Source organism: Ranitomeya imitator, chromosome 4, assembly GCF_032444005.1.
Source record: "Ranitomeya imitator isolate aRanImi1 chromosome 4, aRanImi1.pri, whole genome shotgun sequence".
NCBI classification, from domain to species: domain Eukaryota; kingdom Metazoa; phylum Chordata; class Amphibia; order Anura; family Dendrobatidae; genus Ranitomeya; species Ranitomeya imitator.
In genome coordinates this window covers 223246949-223269467 of record NC_091285.1, presented here as the reverse complement: position 1 = coordinate 223269467, position 22519 = coordinate 223246949, and the positions used below count along the sequence as shown (strand labels likewise).

Here is a 22519-nt window from a genome sequence, read left to right as displayed (position 1 = left end):
GAGATCTATGCAATTAAATACAGGTAAATAGACTGGGGAAAAGCAGGGTATTAGAAGCCATTTAAATACTTTTTTTCGGGAATGAAGACAATTTCCCTAATAGTGATTTTAACAATTTTGCCTAGCATGGAAAGATATTAAAAAGTTCACGTTTTAAAGTTTTGCATGTCTTTCTAGTAGCAATAACATTTTAAAAGGAACATGTGAACTCTTAAACTTTACACTGTTTCGTTCATGTGTTCCTCCTGGAAATATAACTGCTATAACACCAGGTTTTAAGATTCCCCTTGTCATAACATGTACGGTATGTGCAGGTACAGACACAATCTATTAAAAAGAAGGGCCACATAACGTTATCATTGCATTCAGACATTTCTTGAAGGAATGACACTGCAACGTTTTAAGAAAAAAAAAATCCTCAGCATATTTAAGAAAGTAAAGAATGTACAAACAAGTAAGAGCTACAATGTGCTGGACTAAGACTTGATAAAGAATGCCTCAACTGCTCAAATTTGATAGCTTTATTGAAAATTAAGAATTTACATTTTCTACAAAACGTACAGCTCTTTATCACAAAAGAAACAACTGTTTACATTCTGTATTTACAGATTTAATAAACTACATTAAGTGTAAACCTGTCCCTGTAATTTGGCATGGAAAAAGGGAATTTGAATCTACATTGTATAAAGTATTTCCTTCAATAAAAGTGCAATTCTCTATATAATTTTACTCTGCAGTAAGCGCTCACATTTGCTGAAACTGTATGGACCTAGTTAATGGTTCAGCAGAATTTTTATAAAGTCATGTAGTTCTGGTGCAGTGTCAAACACTATCAGGATGATATGAAGTCTTTTCTAGGACCATCCTTTAAAAATCCAAGCTTCATCTCCATGCTGCGGAGGGGCAGCCATCCTGTTATCTCTGGCACAGGGTTCTCTGATATGGCAGGATGAATGAAATGGGCTGCTAATGTGTACCTAACATTGGATAAAGAAAAAGCCCTTTATATGCACACAATGTGAATTTTGCCTAAAAACTTGTATCAAAATTCACATGCATAATTTCATTGATATTGGTAAGCAATGGAGTTAAAGAATGAAAACTGCATAGTAGTTCTTTGGAATTTGTGGGGAAATCTGCAGCATGTTACAGTCCGCTGAGTCTTTTTTCTTTTCCCCTTAAGTTAGAAGGGAATCATGGTGGCTAAACATTGTAGTTTATGGAATTTAAGGATGGATTCCACTATGTCTGCAATGTGTGATGCCACCATAATAAGTCATGTAGGTTCTGATGGATCTGTCAAACTCATTCAGTGGGTGGGAAGATCTATATGGACACCAAATTGCTGAGATAGGGCTTTCAGCTTTTCTTCAAGTAGTATATTCTTTTTAACTTCTTCATTGTAGTTGTATTTCAGATCCTCAATCTCTTCAAAAAACATGGGATCAAAGTTTTCTAGTTCCTGCTTCAACCTTCTGATTTCTTCCTGTAAATAAGAAAAACAATATGAAGAACGCAAGTAATGTACAGTCAATCTAGAGTCTACGTAGTGAAGAGGAAATTGTATGGATTACTAGGAAGCTACCACTCCAAATAGGAGACATAGAAACTTCTACAGTAATCTAAAGCAGGTAGCTATTAAAAGGACCTAAAGATAGAGGAAACCTCTACCAGAGAGAATTCACGGGCGTAATGTAAAATGTACAAAAATAGAGCATTGTTGGCTTATCAACAGCAAATAAGAATATAGCACAACTTGTAACACCTGCGTCTCATTTTGTTGATTATTATTATTATACATTTTTATAGTGCCATTTATCCCATGGCGCTTTACATGTGAATACGGGCAAATATAGACAAATACATTAAACATGAGCAAATAACAAGGCACACAGGTACATAAGGAGGGAGGACCCTGCCCGCGAGGGCTCAGACTGCAGGGGATGGGTGAGGATACACTAGGAGAGGGTAGGTTTAGGAGAGGTTTAGAATGATTAATGTGATTTGATGAGGGTGTGTGGTGGAGTCAAGACACTCTTAATTCATGAAGCAACGCGCCACTGGTTAGATTTTTGAACTTGAAAAAGATGCCAGTTTGGCATTGAAAGTTGAAACCGCTGCAAGGACTGGTTACCTCCAGCTGCGCCTCCTAATTTCAAAGTGCCTTTCCCCCTACTGGCAGCAGCAATTGTGTCTCTATGGTAGTTATCCTAGAACGGTGAATACCTTTTTTTCAGGTTTTTTTTTTTCCTCCAATAGGGTCACCCTATTGTGTACGCTTTTCTCATTAAAGCATCCCTAAATCGTTTCGCACAGTCGAATCAGTGCTTAAAGAATCGGGCTGGATTCCCATATGGCAGCTGTGGGCAGAAGGTTTAGCTGCAACTACAGATGACTACCAACGTTGACTTCAGCCTCGTGTAGGATTCACACATCCATATATCGCCATTTGAGTTCAGACCACAATTCATGGACCAGCCATCGTTCTCCTGACCAGAGGCTGTTGGGTTTGGATAGCTGATCCTGGCCCATGAATCATGGATCGTGACACCAATGTGTGAAAGCAACACAAGTCTTTGCAAAGAGGCATGGTAACTAGTGATGAGCGAATATACTAGTTACTCGAGATTTCTCGAGCATGCTCGGGTGTCCTCCGAATATTTTATTTAGTTCTCGGAGATTTAGTTTTTCTTGCCGCAGCTGAATGATTTACATCTGTTAGCCTGCATAAGTACATGTGGGGGTTGCCTTTTTGCTAGGGAATCCTCAAATGTACTTATGCTGGCTAACAGATGTAAATCATTCAGCTGCGGCAAGAAATACTAAATCTCCGAGCACTAAAAAATACTCGGAGGACCCCTGAGCGTGCTCGAGAAATCTCAAGTAACGAGTATATTCGCTAATCACTAATGGTAACACCTCCTTGTCGAATGCATTTCTGGGAGGAGGAACATTACATTGCAGGCTTCTAAGAGAAGATGGGGAATACAAGTATTTACTAAAACATACATGTAAAGAGAACTTTACCAGGCAATTACCTTCAAATGTAGCTTCTCAAGATCAGAGGTTTTAATATGTGTTTGAAGGTCCACTACTTCTTCCATCAACTTGTTGTATTTGCTGTCATTTTCAAGAACCTGAGAGCCTATAAGACAATATATAAAAGTATGATTGTAATGCTAGTCCAGAGAAAACACTTTCTAAACCTTTAAGGACAAGGGAATTTTTAGGGTTTTTTTTGCACTTTTTTCCTTGCCTTCTTTCAAGAGCCACACCACTTTTTTTTTTTAACCCCTTTCTGCCATTTGACGTATTATTCCGTCCATGTGGGGTGGGCCTTACTTCCCAAGGACGGAATAGCACGTCCAGAGCGATCGGCCGCGCTCACGGGGGAGCATGGCTCGGTGTCAGCTGACTATCACAGCTGACATCCGGCACTGTGTGCCAGGAGCGCCCGGCACATTAACCCCCGGCACACCGCGATCAAACATGATTGCAGTGTGCCGGTGGTATAGGGAAGCATTGCGCAGGGAGGGGGCTCCCTGCGTGCTTCCCTGAGACGATCGGTACAAGGCAATGTGCTCACCTTGTACCGAGCGTCTCCTCCCTGCAGGCCCCGGATCCAAAATGGCTGCAGGGCTACTTCTGGGTCCTGCAGGGAGTACTTCCGGGTCCAGAGCAGGCTCCTGTAAGCCTGCAGCAGGGCACGGCAGATCGCTGATCTGACACAGTGCTCTGCAAAGTGTCAGATCAGCGATCTGTCACTATACAGTGATGTACCCCCCTGGGACAAAGTCAAAAAAAAAAAAAATTTTTTAGATGTGTAAAAATAAATAAATAAATAAATTCCTAAAGAAAACAAAAAATATTGTTCCCATAAATACACTTCTTCATCTAAATAAAAAAAACAAAACAAAAGTACACATATTTAGTATCGCCGCGTCCGTAACGACCCGACCTATAAAACTGTCCCACCAGTTAACCGCTTCACTGAACACCGTAAAAAAAAATAGGCAAAAAACGCTTTATTATCATACCGCCGAACAAAAAGTGGAATAACACGCGATCAAAAAGACGGATATAAATAACCATGGTACCGCTGAAAACGTCATCTGGTCCCGCAAAAAACGAGCTGCCATACAGCATCATCAGCGAAAAAATAAAAAAGCTATAGTCCTGAGAAAGCGATGCAAAAATAATTATTTTTTCTATAAAAGTTTTTATCGTATAAAAGCGCCAAAACATAAAAAAAATGACATAAATGAGGTGTCGCTGTAATCGTACTGACCCGAAGAATAAAACTGCTTTATCCATTTTACCAAACGTGGAAGGGTATAAACGCCTCCCCCAAAAGAAATTCATGAATAGCTGGTTTTTGGTCATTCTGCCTCACAAAAATCGGAATAAAAAGCGATCAAAAAATGTCACGTGCCCGAAAATATTACCAATAAAAACGTCAACTCGTCCCGCAAAAAACAAGACCTCACATGACTCTGTGGACCAAAATATGGAAAAATTATAGCTCTCAAAATGTGGTAACGCAAAAAATATTTTTTGCAATAAAAAGCGTCTTTTAGGTCGTGACGGCTGCCAATCATAAAAATCTGCTAGAAAACCTGCTATAAAAGTAAATCAAACCCCCCTTCATCACCCCCTTGGTTAGGGAAACATAAAAAAATAAAAAAAATGTATTTATTTCCATTTTCCTATTAGGGTTAGGGCCAGGGTTGGGGCTGGGGCTAAAGTTAGGGTTTCAATTACATTTACGGTTGGGATTAGGGTTAGGGGTGTGGTTAGGGCTATGGTTGGGATTAGGGTTAGGGGTGTGTTTGGGATAAGGTTTCAGTTAGAATTGGGGGTTTCCACTGTTTAGGCACATCAGGGGCTCTCCAAACGCGACATGGCGTCCGATCTCAATTCCAGCCAATTCTGCGTTGAAAAAGTAAAACAGTGCTCCTTCCCTTCCGAGCTCTCCCGTGTGCCCAAACAGGGGTTTACCCCAACATATGGGGTATCAGCATACTCAGGACAAATTGGACAACAACTATTGGGGTCCAATTTCTCTTGTTACCCTTGGGAAAATAAAAATTTGGGGGCTAAAAAAAACATTTGTGGAAAAAAAAAAAATAATAATTTTTATTTTCACGACTGCGTTATAAACTGTAGTGAAACACTTGGGGGTTCAAAGCTGTCAAAACACATCTAGATAAGTTCTTTAGGGGGTCAAGTTTCCAAAATGGTGTCACTTGTGGGGGGTTTCTTCTGTTTAGGTGCATCAGGGGCTCTGCACATGTATCGTGACGCCTGCAGACCAATCCATCTAAGTCTGCAATGTCTCCTGTTACCCTTGGGAAAATACAAAACTGGGGGCTAAAAAACAATTTGGGAAAAAAAAATATTTATTTTCACAGCTCTGCATTATAAACTAGTGAAACACTTGGGGGTTCAAAGCTGTCAAAACACAGCTAGATTAGTTCCTTAGGGGGTCTACTTCCCAAAATGGTGTCTCTTGTGGGGGGTTTCAATGTTTAGGCACATCAGTGGCTCTCCAAACGCAACATGGCGTTCCATCTCAATTCCAGTCAATTTTGCATTGAAAAGTCAAATGGCACTCCTTCGCTTCCGAGCTCTGCCATGCGCCCAAACAGTGGTTTACCCCCACATGTGGGGTATCGGGATACTCAGGACAAATGGCACAACAACTTTTGGGGTCCAATTTCTTCTCTTACCCTTGGGAAAATAAAAAAATTGGGGGCGAAAAGATCATATTTGTGAAAAAATATGATTTATTTTTACGGCTCTGCATCATAAACTTCTGTGAAGCACTTGGTGGGTTAAAGTGCTCACCACACATCTAGATAAGTTCCTTAGGGGGTCTACTTTCCAAAATGGTGTCACTTGTGGGGGGTTTCAATGTTTAGGCACATCAGGGGCTCTCCAAACGCAACATGGCGTCCCATCTCAATTCCAGTCAATTTTGCATTGAAAAGTCAAACGGCGCTCCTTCCCTTCTGAGCTCTGCCATGCGCCCAAACAGTGGCTTACCCCCATATGTGGGGTATCGGCGTACTCAAAACAACTGGCACAAAAACTTTTGGGGTCCAATTTCTTCTCTTACCCTTGGGAAAATAAAACAAATTGGAGCTGAAGTAAATTTTTTGTGAAAAAAAGTTAAAAGTTAATTTTTTTTTTAAACATTCCAAAAATTCCTGTAAAACACCTGAAGGGTTAATAAACTTCTTGAATGTGGTTTTGAGCACCTTGAGGGGTGCAGTTTTTAGAATGGTGTCACACTTGGTTATTTTCTATCATATAGACCCCTCAAAATTACTTCAAAAATGTGATGTGGTCCCTAAAAATATTGGTGTTGTAAAAATGAGAAATTGCTGGTCAACTTTTAACCCTTATAACTCCCTAACAAAAAAAATTTTGGTTCCAAAATTGTGCTGATGTAAAGTAGACATGTGGGAAATGTTACTTATTAAGTATTTTGTGTGACATATCTCTATGATTTAAGGGCATAAAAATTCAAAGTTGGAAAATTGCTAAATTTTCCCCAAATTTCCGTTTTTTTCACAAATAAACGCAAGTTATATCGAAGAAATTTTACCACTATCATGAAGTACAATATGTCACGAGAAAACAATGTCAGAATCGTCAAAATCGGTTGAAGCGTTCCAGAGTTAAAATCTCATAAAGGGACAGTGGTCAGAAATGTAAAAATTGGTCTGGTCATTAACGTGCAAACCACCCTTGTGGGTAAAGGGGTTAATTTATCAGTCGACACAGATGTATGAGGGCTTGTTTTTGGCAGTACCAGTAATATTTTTGAATGATACCATTAATTTTACCATATAATGTCGTGAAACAAGGGGAAAAATTACAAGTGTTATGAATTGGGGAATGAAACTGAATTCTGCCATTGTTTTTTGCTTGTTTTTACAGCGTTCAATGACCTGGAATACAGTGGGGGAAATAAGTATTTGATCCCTCGCTGATTTTGTAAGTTTGCCCACTGACACAGAATGTACAGTCTATAATTTTAAGGGTAGGTTAATTTTAACCCCTTTCCGACATCGGGCACAATAGAACGCCGATGTTGGACTCCCTCAATTTGATAAGGGCTCCGGCGGGGAGCCCGCATCTTTCCGTGGACCTTTCAGCTGTTTTGAACAAGTGACTGCAATAGCCGCGGGTATTAACCAGTTAAATACCATTGTCAAACTTACAGCGGCATTTAAATCGTGCTGGAAATATGCACACCGATAACCCCCCGTCACATGATCGAGGGTCACCTGTGTGTTGGCATGACAACCTGAGGTCTGGAGACCTCTATGGTTGTCAGTGCCAGCTTGCTGTGAGCACCCCCCAGTGAACGGCGCTCATAGCAAGTAAGTGAGTAAATCTGCTATATAGAGGCGATCGGGTTGTGGCAGCTTCTAGTCTCCAATGGAGACTATTGAAGCATGCCATAAGTAAAAAAAAGTTTTTAAAAATATAAAAAAAAATATAAAAGTTCAAATCTCCCCATTCAAAATAAAATCAAACCTACATATATTTGGTATCGCCGTGTTCAGAATTGCTTTTTTCAATAAAAAAAAAAAAGATTAACCTGATCGCTAAACGGCGTAGTGAGGAAAAAAAAGTCTAAACTCCAGAATTAAGTTTGTTTGGTCACTACGACATTACATTGAAATGCAATAACGGATGATCAAAAGATCGTATCAAAAATGGTATCACTAAAAACGTCAGCTCGGCACGCAAAAAATAAGCCCTCACCCGAGCAGAAAAATGGAGACACTCTGTTTTGAACAGCTGACATGTGCGTGCAATAAGCGCGGGTGCAATCGCGATCCACCCGCGCCTATTAGCTAGTTAAATTAACAAGCGCATCTGGCTGGAAATGCGCATCGGTGACCCCAGTCACATGATCGGGGGTCATCGGTGCGTCGGCATGACAACCAGAGGTCTCCTTGAGGCCTCTATGGTTGTTGATGCCAGATTGCTATGAGCGCCACCCTGTGGTCAGCGCCCATAGCAATGCTGTAATTCAGCTACATAGGGGCGATCTGAGCTTCGCTCCTATGTAGCAGAGCCGATAAAGGTGTAGCAGCTTCTAGCCTCTCATGGAGTAAAAACAAAAAAAAAAAGTGTTTTTAAAAATGTGAAAAAATAAATAAATATAAGTTTAACCCCTTTACCCCCAAGGGTGGTTTGCACGTTATGGACCGGGCCAATTTTTACAATTCTGACCACTGTCCCTTTATGAGGTTATAACTCTGGAACGCTTCAACGGATCCCGGTGATTCTGACATTGTTTTCTCGAGACATATTGTACTTCATGATAGTGGTAAAATTTCTTTGATATTACCTGCGTTTATTTGTGAAAAAAACGGAAATATGGCGAAAATTTCGCAATTTTCCAACTTTTAATTTTTATGCAATTAAATCACAGAGATATGTCACACAAAATACTTAATAATTAACATTTCCCACATGTCTACTTTACATCAGCACAATTTTGGAACCAAAATTTTTTTTTGTTAGGGAGTTATAAGGGTTAAAAGTTGACCAGCAATTTCTCATTTTTACAACACCATTTTATTTTAGGGACCACATCTCATTTGAAGTCATTTTGAGGGGTCTATATGATAGAAAATACCCAAGTGTGACACCATTCTAAAAACTGCACCCCTCAAGGTTCTCAAAACCACATTCAAGAAGTTTATTAACCCTTCAGGTGTTTCACAGGAATTTTTGGAATGTTTAAATAAAAATGAACATTTAACTTTTTTTCACAAAAAATTTACTTCAGCTCCAATTTGTTTTATTTTACCAAGGGCAACAGGAGAAAATGGACCCCAAACCTTGTTGTACAATTTGTCCTGAGTACGCCGATACCCCATAAGTGGAGCTAAACCACTGTTTGGGCGCATGACAGAGCTTGGAAGCGAAGGAGCGCCATTTGACTTCTCAATGCAAAATTGACTGGAATTGAGCTGGGGCGCCATGTTGCGTTTGGAGAGCCACTGATGTGCCTAAACATTGAAACCCCCCACAAGTGACACCATTTTGGAAAGTAGACCCCCTAAGGAACTTATCTAGATGTGTGGTGAGCACTTTGACCCACCAAGAGCTTCACAGAAGTTTATAATGCAGAGCCGTAAAAATAAAACAAAAATTTTTTCCCACAAATTATTTTTTAGTCCCCAGTTTTGTATTTTCTCGAGGGTAACAGGAGAAATTGGACCCCAAAAGTTGTCCAATTTGTCCTGAGTGCGCTGATGCCCCATATGTGGGGGGGGGGAACCACCGTTTGGGCGCATGGGAGGGCTCGAAGGGAAGGAGCGCCATTTGGAATGCAGACTTAGATGGAATGGTCTGCAGGCGTCACATTGCGTTTGCAGAGCCCCTAATGTACCTAAACAGTAGAAACCCCCCACAAGTGACCCAATATTGGAAACTATACCCCCCCACGAACTTATCTGGATGTGCTGTGAGAACTTTGAGCCCCCAAGTGTTTTACTACAGTTTATAACGCAGAGCCGTGAAAATAAAAAATCTTTTTTTTTTCCCACAAAAATTATTTTTTAGCCCCCAGTTTTGTATTTTCCCAAGGGTAACAGGAGAAATTGGACCCCAAAAGTTGTTGTCCAATTTGTCCTGAGTACGCTGATATCCCATATGTTGGGGTAAACTCCTGTTTGGACACACGGGAGAGCTCGGAAGGGAAGGAGCACTGTTTTACTTTTTCAACGCAGAATTGGCTGGAATTGAGATCGGACGCCATGTCACGTTTGGAGAGCCCCTGATGTGTCTAAACAGTGGAAACCCCCCAATTATAACTGAAACCCTAATCCAAACGGTAACCCTAACCACACCTCTAACCCAGACACACCCCTAACCCTAATCCCAAACGCAAATGTAATCCAAACCCTACCCCTAACTTTAGCCCCAACCCTAACTGTAGCCTTAACCCTAACTGTAGCCCTAACCCTAACCCTAGCCCTAACCCTAACCCTAACCCTAATGTGAAAATGGAAATAAATACATTTTTTTAATTTTTTTATTTTTCTCTAACTAAGGGGGTGATGAAGGGGGGTTTGATTTACTTTTATAGCGGGTTTTTTAGCGGATTTTTATGATTGGCAGCCGTCACACACTGAAAGACGCTTTTTATTGCAAAAAATATTTTTTGCGTTACCACATTTTGAGAGCTATAATTTTTCAATATTTGAGTCCACAGAGTCATGTGAGGTCTTGTTTTTTGCGGGACGAGTTGACGTTTTTATTGGTAACATTTTCGGGCACGTGACATTTTTTGATCGCTTTTTATTCCGATTTTTGTGAGGCAGAATTACCAAAAACCAGCTATTCATGAATTTCTTTTGGGGAAGGCGTTTATACCGTTCCGCGTTTGGTAAAATTGATAAAGCAGTTTTATTCTTCGGGTCAGTACGATTACAGCGATACCTCATTTATATCATTTTTTTATGTTTTGGCGCCTTTATACGATAAAAACTATTTTATAGAAAAAATAATTATTTTTGCATCGCTTTATTCTGAGGACTATAACTTTCTTATTTTTTTGCTGATGTTGCTGTATGGAGGCTCGTTTTTTGCGGGACAAGATGACGCTTTCAGCGGTACCATGGTTATTTATATCCGTCTTTTTGATCGCGTGTTATTCCACTTTTTGTTCGGCGGCATGATAATAAAGCGTTGTTTTTTGTCTCGTTTTTTTTTTTTTTCTTACGGTGTTTACTAAAGGGGTTAACTAGTGGGACAGTTTTATAGGTCGGGTCGTTACGGACGCGGCGATACTAAATATGTGTACTTTTATTGTTTGTTTTTTTTTATTTAGATAAAGAAATGTATTTATGGGAATAATAATTTTTTTTTTTTTTTTCATTATTTAGGATTTTTTTTTTTTTTTTTTTACACATTTGTAAACATTTTTTTTTTACTTTTTTACTTTGTCCCGGGGGGGACAATACAGATCCGTGATCTGCCAGTTTGCACAGCACTCTGACAGATCACCGATCTGTCTCAGAGCGCTGCAGCGTTACCAAGTGCCTGCTCTGAGCAGGCACTTGGTAAGCCACCTCCCTCCCTGCAGGACCCGGATCCGCAGCCATCTTGGATCCGGGACTTGCTGCAGGAAGGAGGTAGGAGACCCCCGGAGCAACGCGAGCACATCGCGTTGCTGCGGGGGTCTCAGGGAAGCCCGCAGGGAGCCTCCTCCCTGCGCGATGCTTCCCTGCACTGCCGGCACATCGCGATCATGTTTGATCGCGGTGTGCCGGGGGTTAATGTGCCGGGGGCGGTCCGTGACCGCTCCTGGCACATAGTGCCAGATGTCAGCTGCGATAAGCAGCTGACACCCGGCCGCGATCGGCCGCACTCCCCCCGTGAGCGCGGCCGATCGCCTATGACGTACTATTCCGTCCGTGGGAAGTAAAGCCCACCCCACATGGACGAAATAGTACGTCTAATGGCAGAAAGGGGTTAAATCACCCCCCTTTCGCCCATTCAAAATAAAATAAAAATCAAACCTACACATATTTGGTATCGCCGTTTTCAGAATCGCCCAATCTATCAATAAAAAAAAAGATTAACCTGATCGCTAAATGGCATAGCAAGAAAAAAATCAAAACGCCAGAATTATGTTTTTTGGTCGCTGCGACATTGCATTAAAATGAAATAATGGGCGATCAAAAGAACGTATCTGCATCAACATGGTATCATTAAAAATGTCAGCTTGGCACGCAAAAAATAAGCCCTCACCCAACCCGCGATCACGAAAAATGGAGACGCTACAGTGAACAGAAAATGCACTTTTTTTATTAGCAAAGTTTTGAATTTTTTTTCACTACTTAGATAAAAAATAACCTAGACATGTTAGGTGTCCATGAACTCGTAATGACCTGGAGAATCAAAATGGTGGGTCTGTTTTAGCATTTAGGCTGCCGTCACACGATCAGTATTTCACATCAGTATTTGTAAGCTAAAACCAGGAGTGGAACAAATAGAGGAAAAGTATAATAGAAACATGTCACCACTTCTGGATTTATCACCCACTTCTGGTTTTGGCTTACAAATACTGATGTAAAATACTGACCAAATACTGCTAGTGTGACCGCAGCCTTATTGAACCTAGCAAAAAAGCCAAACAAAAAACAAGTATGGGATTGTAAATTTTTTTCCCGTTTTCTAGTACACAACATGGTAAAACCAATGGTGTAATTCAAAAGTACAACTAGTCCCGCAAAAACTAAGCCCTCACATGGCCATATTGATGAAAAGAATAAAAAAGTTATGGCCAAGGAGGGGAGTGAAAAACTAAAAACTGAAAAAAGCTCCGGGGTTAAGGGGTTAAAGTGTCTGTAAAGCGCTGTGGAATTAATGGAGTTAGAGAAGTGAGAAAAATAAATATTTATGAGGCAGGTTTTTTTTTTTTAAAATTGCAATATTTTGTCTCAATTACATATGGTTATATAAGGTTATACATATAGGGACAAATTACTAATAATACATACCAAATGTAGCAGATTGTTTGTATACTTGTAGCTGGTGAAGCAACTCCGCCTTTTCATTTTCTAAGCGATTATTGGTCAGCCTGAAACACACGGCATATTGATATTATACCAAATAAAGCCAGGCCCAATTCAAATGAAATCAATGATGACTTTGAGGCCACGTCACATGCTCAGTATTTGGTCAGTATCTGTAAGCCAAAACCAGGAGTGGGTGATAAATGCAGAAGTGGTGCAAATGTTTCTATTATACTTTTCCTCTGATTGTTCCTCTCCTGGTTTTGGCTTACAAATACTGAGGTAAAATACTGACCAAATAGTGAACGTGTGCACGTGGCCTACTACAAAGTATTGATCTCTGTGCAGAGTGCAGGAGAGAGGCACTGATGCTTCACACTCTTGGAAGGGGGCGTTGAAAGCGATCTTACAGGGTGAGGCCGGCCTCACACTAGCGAGTTTTACGGACGTAAGAGCGCAGAAACTACGTCCGTAAAACTCGCATAAAATACGGCACAATTATTCTCTATGCCCCTGCTCCTATCTGCCGTATTTTCCTGATCAGTATTATACGGCTTTCTACGGCCGTAGAAAATCGCAGCATGCTGCGTTTGTCACCGTATTGCGCAAATAAAACATCAATGAAAGTCTATGGAAGCCCCAAAAATACGGATTACACACGGACCAGCAGTGTGACTTGCGAGGAATACGCAGCGCTGTTAGAGAGAAAAGCCGGTAATTCAGTGCGGTGTACAGTAAAATCACACTGACAGCTTACAGTAGAATAGGTAGAATAAATGTGTACACATAGAATAGGTATATATATATATATATATATATATATATGTCAGTGAGACACATATATGTATATATATATTAATATCTCATCCAGCGCGATATAGCAGAAAGCCGGTAATTCAATTACCGGCTTTTGCTATCTCCTTCCTAAACCCGACATGATATGAGACATGGTTTACATACAGTAAACCATCTCATATCCCCATTTTTTTTGCATATTCCACACTACTAATGTCAGTAGTGTGTCTATGCAAAATTTGGCCATTCTAGCTAGTAAATTAAAGGGTTAAATGGCGGAAAAAATTGGCGTGGGCTCCCGCACAATTTTCTCCGCCAGAGTAGTAAAGCCAGTGACTGAGGGCAGATATTAATAGCCTGGAGAGGGTCCATGGTTATTGCCCCCCCCCCTGGCTAAAAACACCTGCCCCCAGCCACCCCAGAAAAGGCACATCTGGAAGATGCGCCTATTCTGGCACTTGGCCACTCTCTTCCCATTCCCGTGTAGCGGTGGGATATGGGGTAATGAAGGGTTAATGCCACCTTGCTATTGTAAGGTGACATTAAGCCAAATTAATAATGGAGAGGCGTCAATTATGACACCTATCCATTATTAATCCAATACTAGTAAAGGGTTTAAAAAAACACACACACATTAAAAATTAATTTAATGAAAAAATCACAAAGGTTGTTGTATTAATTTATTCTACTCTCAATCCACTCACTGAAGACCCTCGATCTGTAAATAAAAAAAAAAAAAAATAAACCAACAATATACATACCTTCCGAGGATCTGTCACATCCAACGATGTAAATCCATCTGAAGGGGTTAAAATATTTTGCAGCCACGAGCTTTGCTAATGCAACATTGCTCATGTCTGCAAAACCCCGGAGAATGTAGGTAAAGTAGGTCATTGACTTATATTTACCTGCATTTGCGGTGAGGCGCCCTCTGCTGGCTGTTCCTAGATCGTGGGAACTTTCCTAGAAAGCTCCCTGGCTCGAGTTCATATGAGGACAACCAGCAGAGGGCGCCTCACTGCAAATGCAGGTAAATATAGGTCAATGACCTACTTTACCTACATTCTCCGGGGTTTTGCAGACATGAGCAACGTTGCATTAGCAAAGCTCGTGGCTGCAAAATATTTTAACCCCTTCAGATGGATTTACATCGTTGGACGTGACAGATCCTCGGAAGGTATGTATATTGTTGGTTTATTATTTTTTTTTTATTTACAGATCGAGGGTCTTCAGTGAGTGGATTGAGAGTAGAATAAATTAATACAACAACCTTTGTGATTTTTTCATTAAATTAATTTTTAATAATGTGTATGTGTTTTTTTTAACCCTTTACTAGTATTGGATTAATAATGGATAGGTGTCAGAATTGACGCCTCTCCATTATTAATTTGGCTTAATGTCCCCTTACAATAGCAAGGTGGCATTAACCCTTCATTACCCCATATCCCACCGCTACACGGGAATGGGAAGAGAGTGGCCAAGTGCCAGAATAGGCGCATCTTCCAGATGTGCCTTTTCTGGGGTGGCTGGGGGCAGGTGTTTTTAGCCAGGGGGGGGGGGGGCCAATAACCATGGACCCTCTCCAGGCTATTAATATCTGCCCTCAGTCACTGGCTTTACTACTCTGGCGGAGAAAATTGTGCGGGAGCCCACGCCAATTTTTTCCGCCATTTAACCCTTTAATTTACTAGCTAGAACGGCCAAATTTTGCATAGACACACTACTGACATTAGTAGTGTGGAATAGGGTTGAGCGAAACGGGTCGTTCATTTTCAAAAGTCGCCGACTTTTGGCAAAGTCGGGTTTCATGAAACCCGATCCGACCCCTGTGCGGGGTCGGCCATGCGGTACGCGACTTTCGCGCCAAAGTCGCGTTTCAATGACGCGAAAAGCGCCAATTCTCAGCCAATGAAGGTAAACGCAGAGTGTGGGCAGCGTGATGACATAGGTCCTGGTCCTCACCATCTTAGAGAAGGGCATTGCAGTGATTGGCTTGCTGTCCGCGGCGTCACAGGGGCTATAAAGGGGCGTTCCCGCCGACCGCCATGTTACTGCTGCTGATCTGAGCTTAGGGAGAGGTTGCTGCCGCTTCGTCAGAAGCAGGGATAGCGTTAGGCAGGGTCCATTAACCACCAAACCGCTTGTGCTGTAGCGATTTCCACTGCCCAACACCACCTTCGGTGTGCAGGGATAGTGGAAGCTACATTTTTTTTTTTTCCTCAGCGCTGTAGCTCACTGGGCTGCCCTAGAAGGCTCCCTGATAGCTGCATTGCTGTGTGTACGCCGCTGTGCAAACCAACTGCTTTTTTCAAAGCACAAATCCTCTTGTTCCTTCCTTTCTGCACAGCTATCTTGTTTGTTTGTCCACACTTTTTATTTAATTTGTGCATCAGTCCACTCCTTATTGCTGCCTGCCATACCTGGCTGAGATTACTGCAGGGAGATAGTAATTGAAGGACAGTTCCTTTTTTTTTTTTTTTTTGTGGGAGATTAAGATTGGCATTTCTGCTAGAGTGCCATCCATGTCTGTGTCATCTCTCACTCAGTGGGCCATAGAAAGCCTATTTATTTTTTTGCTTGATTTGGGTTCTAAAATCTACCTGAAAAAATCACTACATCAATCAGTGGGAGAAAAATATTGGCCTCAGGGCTTGTGTGCCACTCCTTACTCCTGTGTGTGCCATCTCTCACTCAGTGGGCCATAGAAAGCCTATTTATTTTTTTGCTTGATTTGGGTTCTAAATTCTACCTGAAAAAATCAATAAATCAATCAGTGGGAGATTAATATTGGCCTTTGGGCTTGTGTGCCAGTCCTAAGCGTGCCATCTCTCTCTCTCAGATAGTGGGCCATAGAAAGCCTATTTATTATTTTTTTTATTGGGTTTATAAATTTTCCCTGGAGAAGAAAAAAAAAGTGGGAGATTAATATTGGCCTCTGGGCTTGTGTGCCAGTCCTGAGCGTGCCATCTCTTTCACAAATAGTGGGCCATAGAAAGCCTATTTATTTTTTGGGTTGATTTGGGTTCCAAAATCTACCTGAAAAAAATCACTAAATCAATCAGTGGGAGATAAATATTGGCCTCTGGGCTTGTGTGCCACTCCTGACTCCTGTGTGCGTCCTCTCTCACTCAGTGGGCCCTAGAAAGCCTATTTTTTGTTTTATTTGTTTTCTAAATTCTCCCTGAAACAATCATTTTATTTTATTTCTAAATTCTTCCTGAAAAATTCATTTTTTTGTATTTTTTTTTCTAAAGTCACCCTGAAAAAAAAAAAAAAATCAAATCAGTGGGAGATTAATATTGCCCTTTCTGCTTGTGTGCCAGTCTTGACTCCTGGGTGTGCCATCTCTCTCTCTCTCTCTCCAATTGTGGGCCATAGAAAGCCTATTTATTTTTTTGCTTGATTTGGGTTACAAAATCTACCTGAAAAAAATCACTAAATCAATCAGTGGGAGATAAATATTGGCCTCTGGGCTTGTGTGCCACTCCTGACTCCTGTGTGCGTCCTCTCTCACTCAGTGGGCCATAGAAAGCCTATTTTTTTTAAATTTGTTTTCTAAATTCTCCCTGAAACAATCATTTCATTTTATTTGGTTTATAAATTCTTCCTTACAAAAACAATCATTTTTTTTTATTATTTTTTTTTTTCTAAAGTCTCCCTGTTAAAAAAACAAAAACAAATCAGTGGGAGATTAATATTTACATTTGCGCTTCAGTGACATTCCTGCGTGTGTGGCATCTCTCTCATTTGTTGCCACCAACAACAGAGTGTGTAACATTGTGCCTGATTTTCGTTGTGGTCTCACCCACCTGTAAAGGGGTAGCTAAATCATACTGAAGTTATAGCTCACCGTGTAAGTTGTGTGACAGCAACAAATACCGTTAGTTTGGTAACGTTTTTAAAACAATGAGGAAGTCTGGTGGAAGAGGTCGTGGCCGGGGGCGTTCATTGTCAGCTGGTAATGAGGGTAGTGGTAGTGGTGGAGCATCAGGTGGTCGTGGGAAAAAAAATATTGCACCTAAGTCTGGAGCTGTGGAGCCAGGTTCGTCGTCTGGCTACACAAGGCCTCGAACGCTCCCTTTTCTGGGAGTAGGAAAACCGCTTTTAAAGCCGGAGCAGCAAGAGCAAGTTTTGGCTTATCTTGCTGACTCAGCCTCTAGCTCTTTTGCCTCCTCTCGTGAAACTGGTAAAAGTAAAAGCAGCGCGTCGTTAGTGGATGTTCACGGTCAGGGACAAGTCGCTTCCTTGTCCTCTTCAGCAAAAACAACAACAGAGAAGAATGCAGCAGGCGACACAACGGGTTACTCCATGGAGCTCTTTACACATACCGTCCCTGGCTTAGAAAGTGAAGCAGTTAACAGTCCATGCCCATTACAAGTTGAATCTGACATGGAGTGCACTGATGCACAGCCACAGCCAGACTACTATGCTGGTCCTTTGACTCAGACCACAACATTGCCCTCGCAGGGTAATGATCAAGAATCAGACCCTGATGAGACTATGTTGCCCCATCACGAACGCTATACCACCGACCGACAAGGTGACACAGACGAAGTTGCACACGAGCTACAAGAAGAGGTAATAGATGACCCAGTTCTTGACCCCGATTGGCAGCCATTGGGGGAACAGGGTGCAGGCGGCAGCAGTTCTGAAGCGGAGGAGGAGGGGCCGCAGCAGGCATCAACATCGCAACAGGTTCCATCTGCCGGGCCCGTATCTTGCCCAAAACGCGTGGCAAAGTCAAAACCTGTTGGAGGACAGCGTGGCCATCCGGTTAAAGCTCAGTCTGCAATGCCTGAAAAGGTATCCGATGCTAGAAAGAGTGCAGTCTGGCATTTTTTTAAACAACATCCAATTGATCAGTGCAAAGTCATCTGTCAAAAATGTTCAACTACCTTAAGCAGAGGGCAGAATCTGAAAAGTCTCAATACAAGTTGCATGCATAGACATTTAACCACCATGCATTTGCAAGCTTGGACTAACTACCAAACGTCCCTTAAGGTTGTAGCACCCTCGGCCAATGAAGCTAGTCATCAATGCAACATCCCTTCCGGCAGTGTAGGGCCACCATTTTCTGCACCACCTGCAGTATCTGTGCAGGTTTCTTTGCCAGGCCAAAGAAGTCAGGGTCAGGGAATCACCAGTTTCGTAGTAGGAAACACTGCATCTAGGGCACCGGCGGCAACAATACCATCTCCCACCGTCTCTCAGTCTGCCATGTCCACCGGCACCCCCGCTAGTTCCACGATCTCCAGCTCTCCAGTCCAGCTCACCCTACATGAGACTATGGTTAGAAAAAGGAAGTACTTAGCCTCGCATCCGCGTACACATGGTTTGAACGCCCACATAGCTAGACTAATCTCGTTAGAGATGATGCCCTACCGGTTAGTTGAAAGCGAAGCTTTCAAAGCCCTGATGGACTACGCTGTACACGCTACGAGCTACCCAGTCGACACTTTTTTCCAGAAAAGCCATCCCAGCCCTCCACCAGCATGTTAAAGAGCGCATCGTCCATGCACTCAGGCAATCTGTGAGCACAAAGGTGCACCTGACAACAGATGCATGGACCAGTAGGCATGGCCAGGGACGTTACGTGTCCATCACGGCACACTGGGTAAATGTGGTGGATGCAGGGTCCACAGGGGACAGCAAGTTTGGGACAGTTCTGCCTAGCCCACGGTCTAGGAAACAGTTGGCTGTAGCCGTTCGCACCCCCTCCTCCTCCTCCTCGTCCTCCTGCAGAAGCGAGACCTCGTCCACAGACCGCAGTCGCACAACCACTCCATCCGCAGCTGCCACTGTTGCACACCAGGTCTCCCATTATGGGGCAGCTACTGGCAAACGTCAGAAGGCTGTATTGGCTATGAAGTGTTTGGGCGACAACAGACACACCGCTGAAGTTCTGTCCGAGTTCTTGCAGAAAGAAACGCAGTCGTGGCTGGGCACTGTAGATCTTGAGGCAGGCAAGGTAGTGAGTGATAACGGAAGGAATTTCATGGCTGCCATCTCCCTTTCCCAACTGAAACACATTCCTTGCCTGGCTCACACCTTAAACCTGGTGGTGCAGTGCTTCCTAAAAAGTTATCTGGGGTTATCCGACCTGCTCCTCAAAGTGCGTGGACTTTGCTCACATATCCGCCGTTCGCCCGTACACTCCAGCCGTATGCAGACCTATCAGCGTTCTTTGAACCTTCCCCAGCATCGCCTAATCATAGACGTTGCAACAAGGTGGAACTCAACACTGCACATGCTTCAGAGACTGTGTGAACAGAGGCGGGCTGTTATGTTTTTGTGGGAGGATACACATACACGGGAAGGCAGTAGGATGGCAGACATGGAGTTGTCAGGTGTGCAGTGGTCGAAGATTCAAGACATGTGTCAAGTCCTTCAGTGTTTTGAGGAATGCACACAGCTGGTTAGTGCAGACAACGCCATAATCATGAGCATCCCCCTAATGCGTCTGCTGATGCAAAGTTTGACGCACATAAAGGATCAGGCGTCTGCAGCTGAGGAAGAGGAAAGCCTTGATGACAGTCAGCCATTGTCTGGCCAGGGCAGTGTACAGGACGAGGTAGCGGGCGAACAGGAGGAGGATGATGGGGATGATTATATTTTTAATGAGGAAGCTTTTCCAGGGCCAGTGGAAATTGTTGGCGCGGCAAGGCCAGGTTCTGGTTTTTGGAGGGACACAAGTGACGTGGATTTGCCTGAAACTGCCCCTCAACCAAGCACAACCACAGATTTGAGAACTGGAACTTTGGGCCACATGGCGGATTATGCCTTACGTATCCTCAAAAGGGACACACGCATAACAAAAATGATGAACGATGACGATTACTGGTTGGCCTGCCTCCTTGATCCTCGCTATAAAGGCAAATTGCAAAATATAATGCCACATGAGAACTTGGAACTAATATTAGCAACCAAACAATCAACTCTTATTGACCGTTTGGTTCTGGCATTCCCTGCACACAGCGCCCGTGATCGTTCTAACACGAGCTGCAGGGGCCAGCAGACCAGAGGTGTTAGAGGGGCAGAAATCAGAAGTGGCGTTGGCCAGAGGGGTTTTCTGACCAGGTTGTGGAGTGATTTTGCTATGACCGCAGACAGGACAGGTACTGCAGCATCAATTCAAAGTGACAGGAGACAACATTTGTCCAGTATGGTTACTAACTATTTTTCATCCCTTATCGACGTTCTCCCTCAACCGTCATTCCCATTTGATTACTGGGCATCAAAATTAGACACCTGGCCAGAATTGGCAGAATATGCATTGCAGGAGCTTGCTTGCCCGGCAGCTAGTGTCCTATCAGAAAGAGTATTCAGTGCTGCAGGTTCAATACTAACAGAAAAAAGGACTCGTCTGGCTACCCAAAATGTAGATGATCTAACCTTCATTAAAATGAACCACAACTGGATTTCTAAATCTTTTGCCCCACCTTGCCCGGCTGACACCTAGCTTTCCTATGTAAAGGTCTTGCCTGTGGACTATTCTGAACGACTTTTCCAATCTCGTAATTTGCAGCACCTGATTGTCCAGCATCCGACATGTTAACACCTCCCTAAATGGCCAAAGTCCCCACACGGGGCCGTGGTATCGCCACTTGGCGCCAGCACCCGTGAGAGTACTGTTTGTCTGAAGAGGTGGGTGTGCCCGCTTTTGGTCGACGGCACTGCCACTAGGTCCCTCATAGTACAATAAAGTGTCTGGCGGTGGTGGTGTGCACCCAACGTCAGACACACCGTTGTAATATGAGGGGCCCTGGGCCTGTACCGCCGGCCACAAGACAGTACCCCCCCCCCCCCCCCCCCAAGTCAAACAGTGCTCTACCACTTGCAAAATTTTATCTCACAGCTCCACCAATGTTTAGTCTATGCGCTGACATCCTTCAATGCCTGGCACTGTCAATACCATTGTATTGACATTTGTCTTATGTTAGGCCTTCGAAGCCTGTCTGCGGTCACTCCTTCCACTAGGCCTCCACTGACCTGTCTACTGCTGCCCGTGTTCCCCTGGAACCAATTGTAAATTGCCTACATCCCAATTTTTGTTATGTTAGGCCTTCGAAGCCTGTCTGCGGCCCGTTCTTTCCACTACTACTACACTGACCAGGCCACTGCTGCCCGTGTTCCCCTGGAACCAATTTTAAATTGCCTACAGCCAGCCCAATTTATTATGTTAGGCCTTCAAAGCCTGTCTGCGGTCCCTCCTTCCACTAGGCCTCCACTGACCTGTCTACTGCTGCCCGTGTACCCCTTGGACCAACATCAGAAAATATAAAAATAAGTATTTTGCTTATAAAAAAGAAAATACTGGAGAGATATCAAATGCAGACATTTTAACATTAAAAACAAACACATACACCAAAAATCTGGTACAGTACTAAAAATGGCCACCAGCTACAATAACTTTCTCCTGCAAGTAGTTAACTGAAAGTTTTTTTCAATTTAAAACACAGATATGGCATCCACCGAGTGTTGTCCTGTCGCGTCTTCTTTATATTATTGCCAAGAAGATGCAAAACAATGAAAATAATAAAATCATTATTTACCAAAAAAATAGAGCAAGTCAAAACCACATTGCAAATAAACATTCATTACAAATAAAGAAGCAGGGCGCGTCCGAGGGTGAGTATATACCTAATAAGAATATAATCACCCTCGGACGCGCCCTGCTTCTTTCCGACAGCCTTCCTTCCTAAGAATCAGCCCTTCCGTGGTGTAGAGAGAGGGTGTGTTACACTCCAAGGTGTTCCCCAGGTTTCCTTGCCATTGCTTCGGTCTTCCGACTCTCGTTTAGTAGTTGTAGAAAACTACACTGCATTAGGCCTACAAAATGGGTATTGGGTGGAGAGAGATGGTGTGTTACACTCCAAGGTGTTCCCCAGGTTTCCTTGCCATTGCTTCGGTCTTCCGACTCTCGTTTAGTAGTTGTAGAAAACTACACTGCATTAGGCCTACAAAATGGGTATCGGGTGGAGAGAGATGGTGTGTTACACTCCAAGGTGTTCCCCAGGTTTCCTTGCCATTGCTTCGGTCTTCCGACTCTCGTTCAGTAGTTGTAGAAAACTACACTGCATTAGGCCTACAAAATGGGTATCGGGTGGAGAGAGATGGTGTGTTACACTCCAAGGTGTTCTCCAGGTTGCCTTTCCAGAGCTTCGATCTTA

General features: G+C 42.8%; 1 protein-coding gene across 1 annotated transcript in view; it reads right to left on the bottom strand.

The window, feature by feature from the left end:
• Positions 1 to 506: 506 nt before the first annotated feature.
• Positions 507 to 22519, bottom strand: part of CEP290 (centrosomal protein 290) — a 361160-nt gene continuing 339147 nt past the window's right edge. Inside the window, exons 51-53 of the mRNA XM_069764386.1 lie at positions 12540 to 12619; positions 3039 to 3145; positions 507 to 1486 (exon numbers count right to left, since the gene is read on the bottom strand). Of these exons, the coding sequence (XP_069620487.1) occupies positions 1310 to 1486; positions 3039 to 3145; positions 12540 to 12619 (364 nt within the window). The 3' untranslated portion in view covers positions 507 to 1309. The remainder of the gene's footprint in view (positions 1487 to 3038; positions 3146 to 12539; positions 12620 to 22519) is intronic.